The sequence below is a fragment of the Callionymus lyra genome, chromosome 9, assembly GCF_982586985.1.
Source record: "Callionymus lyra chromosome 9, fCalLyr1.hap1.1, whole genome shotgun sequence".
NCBI classification, from domain to species: Eukaryota; Metazoa; Chordata; class Actinopteri; order Syngnathiformes; family Callionymidae; genus Callionymus; species Callionymus lyra.
In genome coordinates, this window is record NC_141826.1 from 7807842 (window position 1) to 7831469 (window position 23628).

Here is a 23628-nt window from a genome sequence, read left to right on the forward strand (position 1 = left end):
CATCCCCCAAGCCCGTCCCATTTATCACGCTCCAACGTTTATCAAGCTCCAACTGTTGATTGGAGAAAATGGAGATACCAAAACAAGAACATAAGAAAATAGAAACAGCACAGCTTCCATATTAACGGAAAATTATAAAAAGTTTGATACGAACCGTTCTTAAAACTAAGGTTTCAGCTACTTTCAAACAAAAAACGGCTTAAGTTATAGGTCAACGTAAAAGCAAAAAAACAGCATGGAACAGCATCTGTGTCAAAACTAGCCTGATTGAGAAAAAAGTCCAGTTTATTTATTTGAACAAAGTGTTTATATACTCTTGGCCGTGCGAATGAGTTTACATATATATACTGTGTTAACAGTTAGTGGAGGCTAACTTATCTCGGTGAACGAGAGGTTATGAGAGCTGAGTCCATTATGATGTAACAATTGGCTTGACTCCTCCTACAGCCAGCTGTAATCACGCCTGCTTTGTTTATACAATGAGTCCCTTGGAGGTGGAGATTGCAGGATTGATCACGCCGTGACAAATCTTTTAGTGGTTGTGGATGAGGTAAACAAGTTTTAACCTCCAGAAAAAACGTAACACAATGTAATTTATGGTAGAATATGGAACTATTTATATATAATTATATTTTTAACAGAATACATTTCTATGTCACAGACCTTTTAATCGTTATTGAAAGCGTCTTTAGTTAGTTAGCTATGAGAGAGATATGGAATCTCTGATGTCAGTATTTACATGCTTTTGAAAAATAATTTCTTTACATCTTGTGCCACAATTATCCAAGGACAACTACCCACCTACGCCTACTTCTGTCAGTTTATAAATGTAGCAAAGATACAAAAGGCTTCAAAGCGCCGTGTTTGTCGTCCTCCTCTGTGTGTTAGTGGAGGTAATGATACACCCTGCCCTGATTCTCCACTGCTGCCAAACACAGACGGTAATTGCACGACATAATGAAGCAATAAACATGTGCGCCCACGTTTGGTTGTGCACATACACGTGGAATTCCTATGATCTGTGCCTTGCACACTTTCACCAGAACCCCCTTCCTCCCCTCCCATCAGTTGTTGGAGACCACAGGGAAATCTCTGCCGCTTTAGACCTAGATTACAGTTTAATGTACAGTCAACATGTAATTAGAAGCTGTTGGACTCATGACTAATGTCTTTGCGTCCAAATATGAAAATGGATGGAAGCTTCGGCTGAAATCAGTCTTAGTAAAAATCACTTTATTTGATGCTTGTTTCCTGTAAGTGAACTCCATCACCATAATCCTAATTTAATTCCCCTAAAGAAGCTTTGCAATACAGTCTATTTCTATATGTTGCTGGTCATTGGTCCGTCCATCGGGAACTTCTTCATGGTTATCAACTGCTGATGGTTGCTGCTTATAGAGGAGAGAGGGTAATATGGCTTATAGATATATTTCTTCCTCAGGGCCCACCGTTATAATAAGAGACACGAGAAGTCAAGGGATATGGCGGTAAGTCAATAAGCTCTGGTCAAGGTCCACCTGTGCCTTAAACCAACGATTTACTGAGGTTTCACTGTCGATTCGTGTAGAACAGCCGTGTTTTTCAGCCCAGCAGAGAAACTGTAGTGGCACTCTCGCTGCACTTTACATGACCCATATTTTTACCGTCAGTGTAATAAAAAAAATAAAAAAAAGGTGTTGCCTCTGGCTTGTTTCACTTGATCAAGTTGCTGGAACGACTACATGATGAACGTAGGGTTTTATGGATATTGGGCCTCGAGGAAAACATTAAAAAAAAAATCTGTATTTCAACTATGAGATTTTAGGATTTACTCCAGCACACGTCTGGAACTACAAGCATTAAATCCTGCCTTAGCTTTTTTTTGAAGCTGAATTGAACCAATTAAGAAAATGGGAACAGCTCATTGATCACAAGGTTAAGGTTAAATCCAGTAGTCGGTGCGTCACACATTACGCTGAAAATTCCCAATATTCTTGATAAAACAACCCTCTATCATGATGCACAGTGGACATTCTGGATGCTCTTTTTAATGATGCTCTTTATCACCGTCTCTAACAAGCTGCTGCTTTAAAAATTGAGCCCGTTGTTGTCCATGTAGGCAACAAAAAAAAAGGTTAATTTTTGAGAAAATGTTGTCGTGTATTTGCTATCCATTTTGATATTGCCCAAACACAATACCTCTTCTCTATGTTTACAAGAACATGAACATAAAGTATTACTTCATTGAAGTGTTCTACTACTTTTCACGGTTCCTCTCTCCATCTCTGAATGGGCAGAATCGCGATTTATTTTCAGAACCAGTTGAGATTGACGGAGAAAACAAGCTGCAGCTGTCACACACTAAGAATGACCACGCCCCCTCTGCAAACCTCAATCCAGAAATAGGAATTATTAGGTCCTTCATAAGAACCCCTTTGTGAATGTTTTGACAATTAATTATAAATGATTTCAGACCAGTAAGAAGTGAATTTTGTTGTTTATTCGTTGGATTTTCTCTGTACTGAAAGTCTTCATGGCCATGTAGCCAAGTTGTCTGTTTTCTTTAGAGAACAGAATTAAATACCTTTACGGAGAAAGACACTGGCTTTTTGTTTTTTGCATTTTCTTTTATACATTTTTGAGGTCTTAAACTAAAGTCTTGGTCTCTGGACCAGATAGTGTCTTGGTCTTTTGTTGGTTTGGTTTTGACTATAACACTCATTTATTCTGCACATGAATACTTCAATTCTATAAAGGAAAAACTAATCTCCTTTCTCTGAGATGATTTTTCTACCCCTAACAAGGAAAACGATTGCAATCTTTTTAATGTCTCTAAAGTATCAAAAACCCTGATTGCATATCTAATGGAGCTACATTCACACGTTTGCTGTTAATTTGTGCGACACTTTTGCGCTGCTGCTCATGCATTACTCCATCATACAGTTAGCAGTTATGCTTTTGATTCATCCCAGCTGTACATGTAGCTTAATGTGGTTTTCAATATGCTTCTTAGGGATCTTCCCATGGCTCAATATCTCTCGCTCGACTGGTGATTTGTTTCAAGTTTCTCTCAGCCTAGATTGTTCATTGTCCTTCAAGACAACTATTACAGCCAAAGAATCGGCAAGATGTTGACCGGTCTCGAGTATTACAACTGTACACCTAATGATACTAGTTTAACACTCGAAGCTCACTGATATCATGACCCATGAGGCAGCAACAGTCTGTTTGTCAGACAGCGATAGTCCATAAATGTCTACAATTAGCAAAATAAATGTTTTTGTTATATGAAAGAGGAGAAATTCTACAACGACCTAGAGTAAATTAATCCTCCAAATGGATAGTTTATGAAGCTGCTACTTCCAATGCACAAGTACTCTCAACCTGAAGGGTTTTTACTTGAATATAACACTCAGTATCCTTAATATTTGTCTCTTATCTGGCCAAATTTGTAACATGAATACAGACTTTCCTAAGATACACTCTTCACACATTCTTTTCTAAGTTTAAAGGTTGTTGAGAGGGGTTCAATAATCTTGGTATCAAAGCGTAGATGTAGCTGATCATGATGGAAAAAAAAACTTAAAATAAGTCATAGATTTTTAATCAGGAACTTAGAAATATGTCTGTTCTAATTTGATTCGAGTAGAAAGGAACACTTTAAAAAGACTGAGCTGTTGGGTAGAGAACTCAGTTTGCCTCTGTCATCGATTCGACAATCCCACAGGTGAGGGACTGAGGAAGCGGCAAGTGTAACAGTTGACTCGGAGACACTGCTCCATTTGCTTTGTGCACTTTTCCAGGGTGATGTCTTATTCCCCACGGCGCCTAAGGCTGCTGGACACAGACTGCATGTCTTGCAGTTTTTTTCTTCTTCAGAGAACAAAGACCTCATAGCTGTGGCAGTCTTTCAAAAGGGTTTTGAAGAGAAGTTAAGAAAGAATAAGTCCACCTTTGTGATAGAGAGGTGCACTTCTTCATATCTTCAAGTTTTTTTCTTAACTAACATTTTGACTTCTTTCTTTATATTTTCTGTAATGATTTTTAATTATTCTAAATAAAGACACTGTATCATGATACACCACTAGGTGAAAGACCACTAGGTGTCACTCTCTGATTTATAATGTTTGCCTATTAACTACTATTTCAATGAAACCTGGCATTATTTTCAAACTTGTAGTGGCATCTAGTGGTCTATTATAATTAAGACACTGTGTCATGACACTGATATTCTGTAGCATGGATTAACCCATCACTAGTAAACAGTGAGGATATGGACCAACAAAACTCATTAATAAACGTTTAGACAAGGACAACAGATACATTAAAATTGCAGTAAACTTTAGGGCTAGTCCTGATTTATTTTTTTTGTCACCAAGGAATTAATAGGGGTGACAATGTTTACATATTTTTCTACATAGAAGCCTGGGATCTCTAGTATGCCGCCTTTTTCTATTGCGCTGCTCTCACCACTAGAGGGTAATAGCTTAAATAAAACACCTTAAACCTGATCCCATTACAGCAAAGCCCTTCCAGCAGTTAAACAATACTTACAGTAGTTATTAATCTAGACTTACTTCATATAGGCACTAAATAACAACCATCATGTCAGATAAATTACACCCTATAAGCCTCTAGGCATATAGAATATATAAGCATATAAATAAGAATAAGAATATCTAAGCATATAGAATATGCAGAAATGGTCATTGTTGAGACAATTGTTCCGTTTATGATCCATTATAACGATTGGTGTTTAAAAAGCAGGTTTTGGCATGAATTCAATTCAATTGTATTTAAAGTTTCATATCATAACATATACGTATCTATAATAAATATTACTTAAATAAGTATATCTTGTAGTGATGAAGTGGGTTACTGAAGCATCATGTAGCAATGGCTTCATTTTCAAGGCCCTCTAGACGCACTTTCTCCTCTATAATCAATTGATTCAAACATCTTTTTCTTTAGGAAATCTGAGGGCGCCACCTTCTGCCTTCTGCAAAAGACACTGCTTCATCCATCCATCACTAGTATCTAGTGTGGCATGTGTTAAAGCAGGTGCAATAGGAACAATTCAATCTTTGTGTGCAGAACTTTGTTACATTAGAGGATGTTGTCTTCAAGATTTGTTTCATATAAGGTCCTTCTTGACCTTTTGTGATAAAAAAATATCAGTTCTCAATAAATGCAACATTAAAATCAACATATTTTGTTCCAAAGTAGGAGTAAAATGGTGAAAAATGATGTACGACAGACCAAGACAACCTCTAAACTGCAGGAAACAAATGAAGGTTTGGAAGCACCTTCACTTAAGAAAAGCTCCGTCTGCTTCTCCATCCGTCTGCGTACTCTTGGATATTATTGCAGATTAATGCTGCAGCTCTCCTGTCAAGGACAAGCAGTCATCTCACTAATGTGTGTAGAAGAGAAAATCGGAGGTCAGAGCGCAGAGGATTCAAGGTGTGTTTTACCCTTGAAAGCGTCTTGCACAGAATTACTCACTGTCACCTGCAAGCAAACACACCATTGGTGTATTAAAGTGTCAGAGCTTATAAATCTTTGAATGGACAGAGCTCCTTTTCTCCCGAATGGAGGATTAGAGACCCAATAAAACATCAACCTGTCCCTGCGAATCAGTCACTCGGAGACATTTGGAAAATATTGTGGAACAAGATTCTGAACAGATTTTGATGCGATGGATTTTGAATGGCTTCTAAAATGTACAAATGATTATATTCAAAAGTTATTCATATGTATAAAGTAACAAGTACAGTAACTGAAACACCAATTTTATTTTATTTGATTAACTTTTAATTTATTATTATGTAATATGGAAGAGTATCTTGGAATGTACCACGATGTGATTTAATCAATTTCAACTTAAACAATTCTTTATTTAAAATGAATACATTACATTGTGCATTCAAAACAATTGAGACTATATTCGAGGATTAGGTATCATTTAGCTTTTTTCCAATTCTGCTACCAATAAGTATCTAAAAAATAATGACAATACGGTGCTTAAAGTGATTGTTCACCCAAAATTCTAAATTCATTATTATTTACTAATTTTCTACTCACCCTTATGTTGACTAATTTAGATTATTTTCAGGGTAATCCATTCCTTTTTACAGTGACCCCGTCACTTGTCTTCATCTTTGTCCAAAAATAACCTTAAACATTTATAGACCTCCATACTACTTGTCTGTACATGTTCATCTTGTATTGAAGCCTCAACAATAAAAAAAAAAGAAAAATAAATAAATAAAAGTTTGTATTTTAAGATTGTTTTGAGCATAAGGTTATCACATACCTTTTTGTTTATAACTAAAAAGGAACAGATTACTCTAAAAATAATCCCAAACCTTAGTTAACACGAGGGGCGATTTTGTGTGAATGATCACTTCAAGAGAATTCATACAACTTTTGTTAAGCAACCTTTTAAAGTTTTTATTACGATATAACTTTAACCGTGTTACTCTGAGCTATGCTCTTTCTGTTCTGCGTAATCTTTAGGGTTAGAGAGCGCAAATCATAACTACTTTTTAGTCCTTCTTGAATGTTAGTCGTTTGGACAAAAAAATAATTTATCCAAGGAATAGAACTGTTATTGGTTCAGATTGGATCTTCAAATAAATGTATTTTTATGGGACTTACAGTATTAAACCAATCAAACGGCGTCACAATTTTGACTGTATAAAAAAAAGAAAAAAGATTAAAACGCTATATTAATAAAAGTTAGTTTTTACAAATATTGGGATTTGTTTTGGCATTATTCTTTTATTCTTTTGTAAAAATGAAAATAAAGTAACTTGCTTATTATTAATCTACTAAAACTAAATCATATTGGTAATTACATTTGTTTTAAGTAATACAACAATGTATAAAACCTTTTCCAATGCATTTTGTAAAACATGCAATTAACTAGTTTAAAATGTTATTTACAGTGTTGAATTAAATAGATGTAATTGACGTGCTTGACACATAAATTGATATTTTTTATATAAATTGAAGGACCTGTTGAGTTATTAAGATAATGCTGAACAGTTGCAAACTTCTGTAGTTAATCGATTACACTGATGATGTTATTTGTAGTTCAATTGATTTCAGATTCAATCTCTGGTCCGAGCCGGAGTTTGAATCCACTGCCCACATATCTCCAAAGCTCAACCGCAGACAGACGACTGTGTCCGACTCGCAGAAGGTGAAGTTCTGTGAACCACAAGTGTTACGGTCCGACACAATGACATGATGGAGGGTTTCATAATTGGTCCCCACTTCACGTCTCTAATTGCAGAGAACATAATGACCGGAGCCATTGGACCTCAGAGGCAAAGTGCCGCTCCAGTCAATAAGTAGCCATTTTAATCTGCTGGGAGCAGAGAAGAAGAGTGGAGTGCTCCACTTGATTGTGTTACGAGACCACTGTGTCACATGTTCTGTGGCGGGATTGAGAAACTGTGAGCGGAATGAAAGACAGTGAATACAGAAAGAGGCTGTGGTGACCATTTAATCCATCACAGTTAATCTCATCGTGATCCATTTTGGATGTGGCAATATTGACTGGACCACAAAGAAAGCCCATATAGAAGAAGACGAACTCAGGAAAAACATTTAATTTCATCCTTCTTCATGAGTAACTGGGGTCTTTATCCGTGTTCTTTGAGATTTGTCCATCAGGGGTTGCCACAGCAGCATCCTCCAATTTAACTTAAATCGATCAACGTCGGTTGCTGTTCGTTTCCAGGTCTTGGAGGGAGCCAAGTTGTAACCCTTTTCCTCCCAAAGTCCAAAAACATACAGAGGTTGATTGGGAACCTGTTGAAATTGTCCGTATGTATGAGTGTGTGTGTGTAAATGGTTGTCTGTCTTTGTGTGTGTGGAGTCCTGTTCAGGATGTCCCCTGCCTCTCGCCCCAATTAAACGAATAGGCTACAGCCCCATGTGACCCCCGTAAAGAAATACGAATACAGAAAATGCCCTTACAATGGATTCAATGGATATTTAACTTATATTTAACTTAGATCTGTTCACCATGAGTTGGCTATTAAACTAGCAACTAAAAATGAGACTTGAGCTAAATCAAATATTCATGTTACATACTGTGATATATATATATATATATATATATATATATATATATATATATATATATATACTCTATACTGTAGGGCAAAATGTGTCTTGATGTTTTATTAACAAAAAAATCAACCACTTTTTTTACGGTTTCTTCCCAACCTTAGCCACACAACCCACATCTCAAAGTTAAATAACTATTAAACTTAATGCAGGTGGTAAATTAAAATAATTTCTATAGTGGTTTAAGTAGTAAAAATGTTGTTTTGTTTAGCTTATAGGATGTGAAAACTAGAATTCAAGCCAACTAGGGCCATTGAAATTACTCACTTCAAACACTTGGTGAGCCAAAAACAAATATAATCAATCTTACATGATGTTTTTAAAAACGGAAAAATGTAAATTTAAGACGGAAATAATGGCCCTGATTAATTAGAGGCCAGTTTACATAATAGCTTGAGTTTTATTGATTTGATAATCTGACATTCACTACTTTGTTGTCTGGTCATGTCTTCATTGCACCTCGGGTCAGAACAAAGAGTTAATTAATCCGTCAGCATCAGACAAGAGATCACTAATTGTTACAATTGTAACCCAGAACATACTTTCTTTTCATACACATGGAGCTCTCTCTCTGTGCTTCTCTTTCCCCATCACCTGGAAGACAAAACATCCGTGATTCCTCCTTAATTTGAATGTTAAACTGGTTGATTTGTCTGTAAAGATTATCACTAAGGTCTAGTAGCAGACAGTTAACTTAAGGTGCGGCTGGCATGATTTATTTCGACCTACTTTTGGGTAATGTATTGGTTCACATTGGTATTTAATACAGCTTTGGATGTTTATGGAAATATACATTATTATAATAATATATAGTGACACTTGAGCTAAATCAAAATATAATAATATTATCTATAATATTAGAATTTTTCAGAGACGTATTTTTCAGCTGACCCCGTCTGGTCTGAAAGAAAAATGACCCTAAAGCAGAAATGCACGACTACATCTTCAGAACTAGCTTTGTAATCATCAGAAATGAATGTTGTGCATAACATTTTTATTCGCTCTTGCTCACACTTTTTTAATACTTCATTGATATTATTGACAATTATATAATGATATTATTTTCAGACATCAAAATTATATTCAAAATAACTCTAGGTCTCATTAGAGTTGATAAGCAGAGAGCTGTCATTCGTCACGCCATTAACAAATACGGAATATAACAGGAAATAAACAGACAAAAATAACCAACAAATATACAGTACTTATATGTATTTAAAGCATAGCTAACATTTATTACAACAGAGAAGGTTTCAATTGACCTTAAAAGGGTTATTAAAACAGAGGTAATAGCTGCGATTTCTGCAGCCTTTATACTGTATATAGCGGAGATGATAGCGGAAGTAACAGACCCATCAAAAAAGACAACATGAACATCTGAGGAGATATGAAAAAATGGTAAGAATTGAACTTAAATCGTCTCAGACTTCTAATATCATGGCAGCGGCGGACATCACATTAATTGGCACATCCCTGATATCGTCCAAAGGTCATATCTAGATGTTATCCAGTGGAAGCTTAAATAACCATATTTTTGGTTTAAGATAGACATTAAAAGTTTACAGGTTTTCGGCAGAACTTTATGTTTAACACTTTATTAAGTTCTTACCCCCATCGAAATCTCAACCAACATCCATTAGTAGTCCAGATGGAGAAATGAAAAGAAATACACCACCCTAGCGGAAATATTTCACGGAATAACTTGGTTCAAAGTTGCAATTACCACTTTACCAAAACCTTAACATTTAATATAAATGTGATTTTTATGACATTTGAGAAGCAAAATCTTCTCCACCTCTGGTTTTATTCTCTCAGTGAGCCTTCCAACGGTTCCCATACCTTCATACATAGAAGTGCTTTTTAATTCAGATGAAAACGGATCCATTAAGAGCTTAAGATCACAGACCAGTGAAGCCAACAGGAAAACATCATTTGCTGAAAGCAGCGATGCACACCTCACGCCACGGAATTGGCAATTTTCCTGTCCATGAATGCCCGTGGAAATCCTGTCCAAACGCCAGAGAACTCTACCGAATGGCAACACTCGAGACTCGTTTTTATGCCATTTTCCGAATGTTTTCAAAGTGTAACAAAACATGTTGTTGTAAAATTGTATTCATTTTTCACTTTTTAAATGTGCTAAAAGCTGCAGTTGACAATCTCAAGTCGTGAATAGGGTTTTTTCGGTTTAATAAAGGGATTTAGTTATACTGAAGTCATTTGTAGTTAAATCATATAAGAAGAGCAAATCTTCTAGTCTGTTCAAAATGTGTCTACAAGGAGACATGAAAGCGTTTAGTCTGCTAGTTTAGTACAATCCAAACCAGTAGGGTGCTCCCTTCAAAATAAAACAACACTCTTGGGCTCCTTCTGCTTCCAACTCTGAAAGTGCAATCCAGCAAATCTTCTCAAGCCACATTTTAAAGCCAAATTTCTTTGTTTTATTGTCTTCAATAGCAAGATAGACTGTTGCATTCTTGATATTTACTTGATGCTAATCTACTATATCTTAAGATGATCAAACAGCATGTTTTTCAAAATGCAAAGCGCTCTACAAATATTACTTACTTATATTTTAACAGATAAATTGGTGCTGAAAATGCAACATTCTGGGTAAGACACACCATCCCCCTTCCTGTAGCATAATCGTTATTACTTTTTATTTGATACAATTACATTTTATTAGTAGGATTAAAAGTAAAATCAAGTGGTTCCCAAGTTGTCGGTACGCCTCCCTGAGGTGAGGCAGTTGAATCACATGGATACCTGACAAGTTTAAGGGGGAATAAGATTCAAAAAGAAAATAATTGGCAACAACTATAGCCCACTGAACCAAAGTCACCCTTATAACAAAGCATTATCCTACACATTAGTGATGTGTTGATAAGGCCTCATGATACACCTGTGATGTATGTTGAAAGGCCACTAGATGGCACTATACGTTTGAAAATATTGCCTGGTTTCATTGAGTTAGTAAATAAGTAAGTAAATAATGGTTATTTCTAGAGTGACTTTCTAGACCAGGGTCCTAAAGCAGATCAGTGCCAAACATTATGAAGCAGCCAGTGGCATCTAGTGGCCTTTTAAAATGTAGACACTGTATCATGATACAGTGTCTTCACTACACAACTGTATCATGAGGCGTGATCAACACATCACTAATAAACAGCACTTGACTTGTTCATATGGTGTCTTTAAAAGCTGAGAATGACTGTAAATTACAAAATGTAAGATTATTCAGTTTGTGTGATAAAACCCCCCAAAATGTGTGTATAACATTTAAAGCCAAAAAAAATTAAAAAGTATTTTTGATAAACTCGCCTTCCAGCAGGGGTTCTTGGAAAAACTTCTGTTTCTGTTTCAAATCTTCAAATCTCTAGTTGAATTAAATCAAATGGATTGAATCCAGATACTAAGTTTGGTTCCAGCATAGCTTAACTTGAAAAGCAAAAGAAATCTGTGTTGCAGCAACATCCTTAGGCATGGATTATGACAGCCATTTAACTTCCTGAATCTAATTTTTACATTTCTGATCCACCGGCTCTTCTCTTAAGTGTTGTTGGACTGTTTCAATGAGGGTGGGGTGAAATCATGGTCAGAAGGGGGGGGCGGATTATATCCCTTTGACGTAAACTATCTTGTCTTGAAACACGTTTGACTTGAAACGATGCATGACTGAAATGTTTTTGAAGTTGTCGCTACGATTGATGGACAGATCTGCTTCTTTTTTTTTTTTTTCTTTTAAAATTTAGCATTAGCCGGCTATATATCCGAAGAGATTAAATGTTTACCCCAGGCCGGTGCGCATCAGTTACACTTCATGATGCATTTATTTATCCACCAGCTTCAGTTTTTATGTTTAAGCCGGGAGCAGAAATGGGTCACAATTAGCTTCTTTGGTCTGCAGATGGTAAAGACGTGATTTTTTTTATTAGAAATTTGCTTTGTGAGAAAATCTGTCAGCGTCTCATTACCCTGTTGAGAGGACAGCTTTGGGGTTTCAGATGTATTCTTGATGAGCTATTTTCTACTGTACAGTTGCTCTGAGGGACATTTAACACAAAATAAACGGCAATGAGTCACGTTGGGGTGGATTGAAATGGACGGGACACGATCCATCACATCCGTCCCGGAGACTTGTCAGCTTTTCAGTGAAGGTGGCAGCAGACAGCGAGGAACCATCAGCGAGCTTTCACCCAAACCATCTATCCAAACACATTGAATGTCCACTGACCCAATGTGCAGATAAGAAAGCTGTCAGACACGTTCTTGTCAAGGATTTGAGCTCAGCTTGTGAGTACACAGGCTTTAATGCCACTCTGAGCACTTGTTACTTTTTAACTTTTTCTTTGAAAGTTCGGCTTCAACGATCGACGCAGACATGAATGAATGGTTTCCTGTTTTTTCAGTAGGCGAAAAAAGACATCGTTTTATGGAGCTTCATCAACCTATCACTAGCATTAACCCCTTTTTTTCAGAGCCCTGTAGGTGGCACTCTCTGCTCCATGATTGATTTAAACAGATTTTCTGTTTGAATCTCCAATCCTTTTTAAACTGAGGGTGCCCGCCTATGACCCCTAAAAAAAAGACAGGGCATCCTGAAGCTTCTCAAATCTGCATTGTTGCATTATTTTATCACTCAATGACAGACGTATTGAATCTGCGACTCCAGCTACTATATATAATTCAATAAATACTGCATATAATTTAAACTTCACTTATTTTCTACTCACACTCGACTAAGGCTTGGAAATTACTTTAATGTAATCCACTACTTTAAGTTAATGTAGCATCTGGTGCTCACTTTTCTTGCTACGATGCTAAGACAATAAAACCTTTGCTTATTCTTATTTTGAAATTAATATATGATATCATAAAGGACTGCCTGGTTCAAGAACTCTTTCTCTACGCCTTCTGTCCATATCATGAAAATTGTTTTATTAAATGGATTTGTTTTAAAATTAATTATTCATTGATATGCCATTTTATGGTAATATTTATTTATTGTTTTATTTTATTTTATGAATCTATTTTTATTTCATTCTCATTATTTCACATTTCTGTATTGTGTCTGCAACACTGGAAGCGTAAGGATCAACTAGCAACTGCAATGTGTTCGTTTGGCTTTTGTTTTTTTTAGTCATTAACTCACATAAAGATCCCATCTGTCTTCCCATCATGCTTCCTAATCATCAGCACTCCTCTCTGCTCCGGACCGTTCCGCTTGACTGTGTCGAAAGATCCCTTGTCATCGGGAACAAGAAGAGTTGCATTCTCAGTAATCCTCCATTTTTTCTTTCCTTGTGTATTTAAAAAAAAATAGGTATTTTAGTCAAATGTTTTATTTATTTTCTCAGATAAAGCAGGATTTTCAACTTAAAAGGCGTCAAAGTTAATTATAAGTATCACCGTGCATTCAAGCACACATTTCTACTTCTGGTAAGTAGAAAATCATTTAAATTAAAGCAACATAATATTACCAGTCCCGCTCTCTTTAAAGTTTACTAGCCTGCAGCCACCTTCTTCCTTGTTGACATTTCCACACAAGTTGGGAATTCCATCAGAATTTAATTAAAGCTATCACAGAGAGATAGTTTTCTAGTCCAATTGCTGCGCTTTTTTAATTTTGTATTCGCCCTGCAATGTTTGTTTTTTCCACCAATGTTTGAAGTTTTTTTTTTCCACGCTTCATTTTGAAAGGGGTTATTCAAAGGTTTCAGAGAATTGTTGACTCGGTTAAGTACATCAAACACAGACACTACACTCTGTAGTAGGATTTACATCCATAATTCTTTTAAATTGTATTCACTGTTGGATTCACTAAATCAAGAGCCTGTACTGGAGACAGACTTTTTATTTTCATAAGGATTTCCAAGTTGATCAAGAGTAATGTAGTCAGATTGGGTTTTTAAGCATACAAAATCTGTTTTGGTAGAGTCTTTATTTCAGTATCAAAAATCTCCTCTGTGTCTAAAGTTTACAGTCCCTTCTCTTAGGAACATTTGGGCATTACAAGGAAGAGGTCAAATGATTATTATTTATCATAATATCAATTTGACAGGTCCAGGTAACACAGCCACACATAACACAAGTATGTGGACCGCGAGTGTCTAATGTGTCTGGAGGAATATCTAAGGGTCACCAAACATGATTGACTAACACTGAGGGTTGGCTTACGACCACAAAATATGACTTCCCAAAATATTTCAAGTTTCAACTTATAAGGAACAGTCAACATTCAGCAGGTCTAAAGCTATTGGAAAATCTAAATGGCAGTCCAGAAGGGTAGAAGACCTTTATATTTATCATGAAATTATAATGAAAAAAAAAGCAAATATATGGTCTCTGTTTGGTTAATAGTGGGGTCAAACCTAAAGCTTGAAAATTGGAATTGACTGGTGATGGTCGATGAAGCTTCATGAAGCAGAATCAATTTTTCAGAGACCTCTAAGTGGCACTCTCTGCTCTATAATTGACCGATTTTAACTGATTTTCTGTTGGAATATACCATCCTTTTTATCTGTTTGATGTGACGCCTAAGAGTCGCTACAGATGTAATGAATCTGCATTTCCTGCTCTTATATTGTGGAAAAAAGCCAGACATAATTAGGCCATTACATTGACAATACATTTTGTTTGATTGTACTTAAAATAGACATAATTTGTTGATTGTATTCAGATATACTACTGGTTCACTTGCTTTGTGCAACAAGTGAAGTACAATCCAGAGTGAAGTACCAGTAAGGTAGTGAGTGCTAAAACCTTACCTTGGGGTAAATGACTCAAACATTTATAGATTCAAGTTGCTATCTTATGTATGCAAGCCCCGCAAAGGTCTGGCAACCTGTCCAGAGTATGACTGACCTCCTTCTACAAGTAGCAAGGGGTCAGGGCCCTGTTAGGCCATAAGGCAGGGGTCTTAAACTTAAGCCATTTGCGGCCTTGTGGGGTGATATTCTTGGGCCATCCATTTCATGTCCAAGTACAGATGCAGCCCAAGGCCAGTGACCTCCACTGTGTACAATAGCAGATAGCTAAAGGAAAAAAAGATTACCATACCAATTTGGTATAGCTTCGATTCAGGCAATTTTTTTGGATAATTTTATAATTTTACGTCAGGCCAATTGGCCCTTTAGACTCACAACAAAGCTCAATAAAATAGGTTTATTCATTGGACTATTAGACAAGCTTAGACTTTGCCAGTAAAAATAGGGTTTTCATTGAAGAAAACTAACTATCTTAATGAAAAAATACTTGACAGAATAGTACATATTTCTCTAGGAATTTATTTTTTCTTTTGTTAAATATATGGAATATATGCAAACAAAAAGAAACAAATAGAACAAGCCATCCTTTAATGTAATACTGTATGTGTTCCATTACCATCAAATATTTGCACATCAGTATTTATGTTAAACAGAGATGTGACACATTGTTGATCTCTGCTGGACTTCAGGGGAAGACCCTCGGGAATGATCGGTTCACTCTTGACCTTCCAACAAAGAACTTTAACTTTCACTGTGACCTTCATTACACTCGGGACACTTAGAGGTTTAACTCCATGTTGACCAATGTCAGTTATATTAGCAAAGGTTATATTTATTAAAAAGAAAAGTTAAAAAGAGTTCAGCACCAGGCTTGTTATAAATCATTAAGAACCAAAATCCACCTGAGCTGATGCAACATATCACCAATTCATGCCCTTGGCTAACCCTCAAGTCATTTCTTATCCTTTAAGCACGAGTAAGCAGAGTGGATACTGCGGTTGCTTTACGTTAATAATAATTACAAATCAGAGATGTTAATATGAGTCATTTAAACTCTTCATCCCAGTAGCTAATCTTCAAGATCATCCATGTGTTAGAAACACACCTCAGATCTTACAACTCAGATTTATCTTTTTTTTCTTTTGCAAATATCCTTCATCCGTCATCTGCTTTTCCATCCACGATCACAGCCGCTATCGTGTCGATCCAGCTCAAATGCTTCTTTACCTGACAATCTGACTCCGTGCACGGTGACAGCCCCCACTATTCACCTTCTCATCTTCCTCCCATCTTCACCTTTTTTCTCTTAATCTCTACAGCTGCCTCCAGCTAAATGAATCACCTTCTCAATTTCCCCCCTTTCCATTTTTCTCCATCACAGAATGGTCCATTACCGGCGTCCCTACCCCCCCCCCCGCATCAGATTCTGCCTGTCTTTCGTTTACACCTGCCGACCGCCCACCACCCACCCCGCTACCCACCACACACAGAGAAGGAGCATATCATTTCGTTGTAGGACTCCTTCTCTCCGGTATGTAGGAGCTGCTCCACTCGCTCTTGGGTTCACAGAGTCACCGCTCTGTTCCGCTCCAGGATTATGCAGATCCTAATTCCCTTCCACTCTCACCTGAGGTTGGCAGGGCATGAAATAAGGAAAGTGTCCGCCGCAAATAAAAGTTTTGACGCCAAGAGATTGGGAGGGATGGAAAAAAAAAAGGTGGAAGAAGAAGTGAGATTAAGTGAGATAACTTAATCTCCATCGCCACCTGAGGCGGCGCAATTAATCATTTAATTAAATTTCCTGGATTCCCACGCTTATTAAAAAGTTTCTCCCTTTTAGGTCCATCTTTGATGTTTAAAAAGTCAAAAGTTCATCTCAACTGGAGAGACAAGATCCAAGGAATCCCTAAATGATATTCCAGCCTACCCTACCAACTGCTGTTTATTGGATTTCTGTACTTATTTAACCTGTTATTGACAAAGATACAATTTGAGATGGCAATTATAGCTCACATTACTTAAAATGGGTTGGATCAAATCTATTGACACTGAATTCATGACGTGAATAAAAGGCTTAAACGCAGATTTGGACCACCTGTATTGGTTCATACCTTATTTATATAGAACTAGAGGCGACACAACAAAAATATAAAGAAGTTGCAATAATAAAAATGGAGTTGAATACAATAAAACCTCTAGAAATCCCCTTTGATCACATTTTTAACCAACTTGGGGCTCTTTGTCTAGTTTAATTTGTGAGCACAACTGCCTCAGACTTGTAGGTACATATACTCATTAGATTATATTCACTATGTATAACGTGTGCAGTGGGCAGGTCTGCAATACATTACCGTAACATAATGACCACCGACCTGATCGAAGGAAGAATAAGTGATCGTGTTATTTGTATTTGTTAAAAAGCATAAAACAGGTGTATCCATGCGTAAATCGTGACTGAAATTAGACGTGAATCCGGGTCACGGAGATCCACAGGTAGGCTGGTTCTGGTGCGTCGTTGCGCTTTCGACACAAACGTGTTGTGGAATGGAGTGACGCGCGCGTCTCAGTGGTTATAAATATACATGATCCACGCTTTAAAGTGACACAAATATGGAGCAACTGTATTAAATCCGCAGTTGAAACCAGTTAAATCTAAGTTTAAAGTGGCGCAAACAAGAGCGGGGATAAGGAGTAAAAAAGTGCGCCCCACCTGATAAAGCCTCCATGGAAGACGCAGAAAAAGACGACGTAAATAATCCTGCTGACCCGTGGGAGCATCCTTTCAAACTCAAAATATCTCCACCGTCTCGCTGAAGAACTTAAAAAAAAAAAGAGAGGAAGAACTCAGCAAATCCAGGGAACAGCTTGCGAGTCCGCGCGAGAAGAGAAAGGCATCGTCTTCCTCACAGATCCAAAGCTTGTTGTCTTTGGGGGAAACTTCTTCCCCTCCCACCGACCAAGTCCGGGGGGCTGCACGCATCCAGCCAGCCACAGACCCTGCTGAAGCCCCTCTCAGTGTTGCTCACCTCTACTAGAATAAACAGAGCCACAGCAGCAGGAGTGTTTTGACTGAACCCCTCGCTGCTGTCAAAAAGATTTTTTAGTGTGTGAGACACAATGGATACAGAGGTGGAGACAAGGCTCTTGTCGTGTTAGGTGGGAGTGGTACTTTTGATTAAAACATTCATTTAAATTAAACAGCTTGTTATGAAGAAACTTTAATTCAAAATACTTGTTCATGATGAAGGATATATGTAGAATATTTAAGAAGTTATATGCTAAAAAGACAATTGCCTGGAATTGAACAATCAGATAAATAATTCAACATGACGATTTGATATTTAGTTAGAAATCTTGTTTTACCTGATACCTTGACCCTACTTAAATAGATAAATAGTACAGCTGGTTCGTCCAATTCCTGGATCTAGTGACCTCAAAATCCACTGGCTTAATTTTGATGAGGTTTAATATTGTTATTTTTTATTGTTATTATTTAAAATTCACAACATATAAGATGTAATGTAGAATCTACAAAGAAAAAACGTTAATTTTGACGCCCACTCTGCTGTGATCAAGGTGTGTCAGCTCCCATCATCAATCCCGGAAGTCTGTACCTCCAACAGACTCGTTGTATAAGCAAAGCGGGGTTGGATTACAGCTGAATGCCAATATATCATAATGGGATTCACTCTCGAAACCTCTCGAAATTTCAGACGGAGGAAAACTTTATTAAGTTATAACTTCAAAACGTCGTCTTGATGAGGGACTTAGTGCACGTTGGAGAAGAAGACTTCAAAATCTGAAACATGTGAATAAGTCAGGAAAGTCCAGTTTGTCATTAATTGCTTTTAAAGTTAAAGAACAATAGCTTTATATCAGGGTCGATTTTGTGACATTCTGTTAAGAGATCTCTGTGGAGTCGTGTATCATTAAAGGAGAGGAAAAACATTGTTCATTGTCCTTCAAGACTGATATTACAGTCCACCAATTGGCAAGATGAAGACTTGGTTTTGAGTAGTACAACCTATAGTCAGGAGAGTTGAGATTTGAAATCAGCATCTTCAAATCTGATTCCGAGTCAGAATTAGGTTGGACACTTCTCCAGGTTGGGGTTGAGAACCTTTATCTTGGGGACTTGTTCACGAGTGAGGTAAGAATGGAGCTTGAGATAAATGGGCGGATTGGGGATCGTAAGCAGTTTTGTGGTGGTCAAAAGAGAGCTAAACCAAAAGGCAAATGTCTCTGTACATCGGTCACTTTACGTCGCTACCTTCACCTATGCTCACGAATAGGTAGTGACCATAAGAACATGATCATGTGCACAAGTGGTGGAAATAAGTTTTCTCCTTGGACTTGGCTCTGCCTTAGAAATAGGGTGAGCAGTGTGGTCATCCAGGGGTAGAGCCCCTCATTCTATGCGATACATCGCACACCTCGCTGCTGAGGTTCTAGGAGACCAAGGTGGACACCCAGGACACGCTGGATAGACGATGTCTTTTAGCTGGCCTGGAACACCTCGGGGCCCCTGGGCAAAGCTGAATGATGAAGCTGGGGAGAGAAAAACATGCTGTTTCCCCGGCAACCCGATGCTATTTATCTCATTCTTGAGCTACAATTATGCCTTTCCTTAAGATAGTGTGGAACTACTTCTATATGTTTTGGCCTCTTATATTTACATCTTCTAACATCTTTCTTTTGATGTTTAGCTCAATGAACTCAAATCCTGAAACATTGGTGACCAGGTTTGGTCAAAACTGTATTTGAATGTGTGTTGTGGTGGAAAAACTACCTGCAGAAAGGTGTGTTCTTCAGTTGACAGTTAATCAAAGCGGGGGTTAGATGGTTGAGAAGAGTTGGCTTTCAGACGTTGAGCGTGTCAGGTTATAGATCAGCACACTCTGAGCCTCCATTAAAGGCTCTCTATATCACAGACCAGGGTGCAGTCACACAACGTGGCACATCGCTCCCAAGTCTGACCATTAAATAGCTTCTGTGTCACTCATCTGTCCAGCAACAGATCAAGTGCGAGTGAGAACATCTAGGACAACAGGTTTATATTGCATTGCGTCTGCTTTTGTACTGATTCGAGGAAGTTTCTACAATCTATAAAGAATCCAAAAATAAAAAATCCCTTTGCTGCTCACCTTGACTCAACTCCTCACAGCATTAAAATTCTCCTTCTGACTGAAGCATGAGCAGTCGTGAGTCATCACACAGGAAATATTTATCAGAATGTGCTGATGGTCCAAATAGCAACCTAGCGTGGAGTTATTTATACTTTCTGCCCGTTGCAGAAATCAGAGTCAGGATTCGTGGTATCCTTTTGCACGCGGAGGTCTCCGTGTCAACATTGTCGGCGGTCTTCTTGAAGTCGTCTGACCTGGTAAATGACACCATGGTCTAATTTTGGCCCCTATTTTCATCCTGCTAATAATTCATGTCAACGACTTAAATTTGGCACACTAAAGGTTTTAAGTGTTAATACCCCAAAGTGAATCATTTATAACAACCAATTTGGACCAATAACAACATTTAAAAAAACTTTGTTTAATTTAATATTTTCATGTCTCACTCTGGTGGTTTAAGAAAAACATACTAGTATCAACTTTCATTATTATATTATTATGCCTGGGGTTCATTATCCAATTTAATTTGACATGTAGGTCAAAGATTTCAAACACTTTTTTGTTTGTGACAAGGCCTTTTGAAACATCTGTGTAGTGAAGGCAGTGTATCAAGATACAGTGTTTGAATTTTGAAAGGCCACTAGATGGCACTGCTTTATAATATTAGGCTCTGATCTACTAATTCAATGAAACCTGTCATTATTTTCAAACTTAGAGACTTACTTAGAGTCTTCACTACACAGCTGTATCATCATACAGTGTCTTCACGACACCAGTGTATCATCAGGCAACCCATCAACCCATCACTACTAGCCAAAGAAGATGTAGAACCCATTTTGCCATCCAATATCTGGTGTCTGTTAGTTGTAAATCATAACCCTAAAACAAAAAAAACTTTAACTAACCTTTAACCTTAAAGCTTCAGGAGAGTAGCTTGTATGTCCACTTACTCTAGGGATTTATGTCTCAACTTCCTTCCTGTGAACCTTGAAGTTCTGCCGCCGGAACTTTTAACTGCTGCCAGAACCATATTTTAACCAAAAGGGCTCAATAATTGAATCTCTTCCTTTCCTTTTTTATTTCACTCATGTCCCGAAGGATTTGTTCTTGGAAATATGACTCAGTCCAAATGTCCTCTTTTTCATGTTTGTCCATCACTAAATAAAGAGACAATCATTATTCATCATAAACTCATACACGTGAGAGTTAAAGGTTTAATAAAACTTCAGACTTTCTACTAGTTTGCCGTGAGGAGTTGCCACAAGTCCGCCTCTTTCACATTAACCTTTTGTCACCTGTCCACTTCAAGGTTTGATTTGCTATTTCTATTTTTTGTCTCCTTTCTTAACTCTCAGCATTGTCAAACCATCTCAGTCTGTTTCTCTGGTCTCATCCCTCATCATGACTTCCAGTGAAAATATATATGTGCCAAAGTCTCTAAACCAGGGGTGGGCAAATCAATTTACTGAGGGGCCAAATAACAATATGTGAATGCTGCTGAAAAATAACAAATACAGTATTAAGCAAAACACCCTAATATGATGGGACCACTTGAAATATAAGTAACAAACTATATATATTTTTAAGTTATATATGGAATTTAATTAGTAAAACATATATTCATTAAGTACAGCAAGAGATTGTTTTTAGCCGTCAAAAATACATCTACATGATGTTACTCTAAACCATGGGTTACCCATTTTAGCCTGTTCAAAAGTACCGGTTTCATACAATAACCAACTTTATGTTTGATTTTGTTTTTGTTTCTTTTTGTCCAATGGTTAATTATTGAAGAACCAATAATGTGATTACTGTATTAGAGTAATAACATTTATAATTCATAATTATATATCTCAAGTTGTTGCAGAAGTAAACTGATGGTATCCTTTGGCTCACCGGGTTCTCTTGGAGTAGCTCACAGTTGCAAAAAAAGGTTGGTGAATTGTCTTTGTTTCTTGCTGCTACACTTTTGTCACAGCTCATTTCGTCCAGTTGTTTCCACATGTTTCAACCTGCCTGCAATCTCCTCCTCACTTTGCTTAAATAGTCCATTTAGTCTGATCGACTCACTTCGTCTTCGCCCAGCATTTATTTTATCACTCCCTCTTATTCCCTCACATGTATTCCATCTTGTTTCTACCTCTTTAGCTTCGAGTCTACCTCACTATTACTACATCACCCTAACTAATTTAGCATAAACTGTGGATACATATTGCATCTCAACTTGGAAATTCATATTTTGGATTCTCCTTTTATTTTCTTCCCAAGTTTGGGGACGAGTAGACAGTAAATGCGACCTTCCCGACTACCTTCATAGTGGCCCTAGATAGACCCACCAAGGACCAAAGCAGCATATTTTCTCTGGCAGTTTCACAAAGTGAAAAAAGAAACTATTTTAAGTATCCTAGTGAAACCTCTGAGCGATGTTCTCACAAATCTGTGCCTTTCCAAAAAAATGCCACCATTAATCTTGAAAATCAAACAAATATTGCAGTATTTCTTAGTTTATTAGTTGTCTTTGTTTTCAGATGTCTTTGCGGCTCCAGATAACCATCTGGAGCCACAAATAATTTGGAGTAGTCCTGGTGCCTAAATTTCTTCTCTGCTTGAGCTGACTTTGTATCTATAACATGCTCACAGTTCTTACAACTTGTTTGAAATGTGAGTCACAGCTGAGCACGTAAAGCTATTTTCTGTTCACCTTGCTGCCTCACCCTGATGTTTATCATTCAAAGTTATGTAACTTGAACAAGAAGGATCGAGTGACAAAGTCCTCATTTAACTGACCATGGTTACATACTTGACACGACCTTCAACATTTGGTCTGTTTCTCGAATTGTGCTGACCAATCCTACATGCAGCACAAGGTGATGTATAGGACTTACAAACTTTTTGTACCCTTCCTATAAAGCATAACTAAGGCTTCAGCAACATAAAACACTGAAATTAATCTTTAAATATGACTTATTTGTCACTACACTTAAAAAATGTGGTTCATATTTGAGTGAAAAACGTGTTCTATTGATTTCAGTAACACTGAATGAACAGACATTCAGCTACTGCAATAGCAAAAGAGGGAGTTTGCTGTTTTTACCGTCTCCGTTATTGAGAAATTACCGCTGAGCCTGACACAAATCTTTAGTCCTCTCCAGAGGGATTGACCTGTGTCAGTAGCTTGTGGCCGAACCTTTTGCGTTTCCTTAGCAGCAGAGTAAATAGCGTGGGGGCATGTGCTTGTTCCAGGGGAATACAAAAAGCTTTGTGCAGCGGTCCATGCTGTTTATCGCCTAAAGGGGGTGATTATCCTTGGAATGCTCAAAGAATCTTCTACGATGACAAGGTTAAGATGCCATTTTCTTTCACTGTGCCTTAACTGTTAGAGAGTTTTATTTTTTTCAAATGCTATGACTCATTCTTTTTGCCCCTGACAGGACTGATATAAAAACCCGGACTGTAACTTCTGGGTCTGACTAGTGAACTCCGTAACCACCAAGACAATCGTCTGACGCTGCAACTCTGCAGGAATTGCATCACATATACAGTTGAAATACAGCACCTGATTTCCATCCAAGGCTTGTTTTTTATTTTTGCCCTGTATTATGCCTTACCTTTTT

General features: G+C 37.4%; 1 protein-coding gene across 1 annotated transcript in view; it reads right to left on the reverse strand.

Annotated features, from left to right (window-relative positions):
- glra4a (glycine receptor, alpha 4a) overlaps positions 1 to 17890 on the reverse strand; it is a 49715-nt gene extending 31825 nt beyond the window's left edge. Inside the window, exon 1 of the mRNA XM_087798557.1 lies at positions 17599 to 17890. Coding sequence (XP_087654683.1) covers positions 17599 to 17666 — 68 coding nt within the window. The 5' untranslated portion in view covers positions 17667 to 17890. The remainder of the gene's footprint in view (positions 1 to 17598) is intronic.
- Positions 17891 to 23628: the final 5738 nt, after the last annotated feature.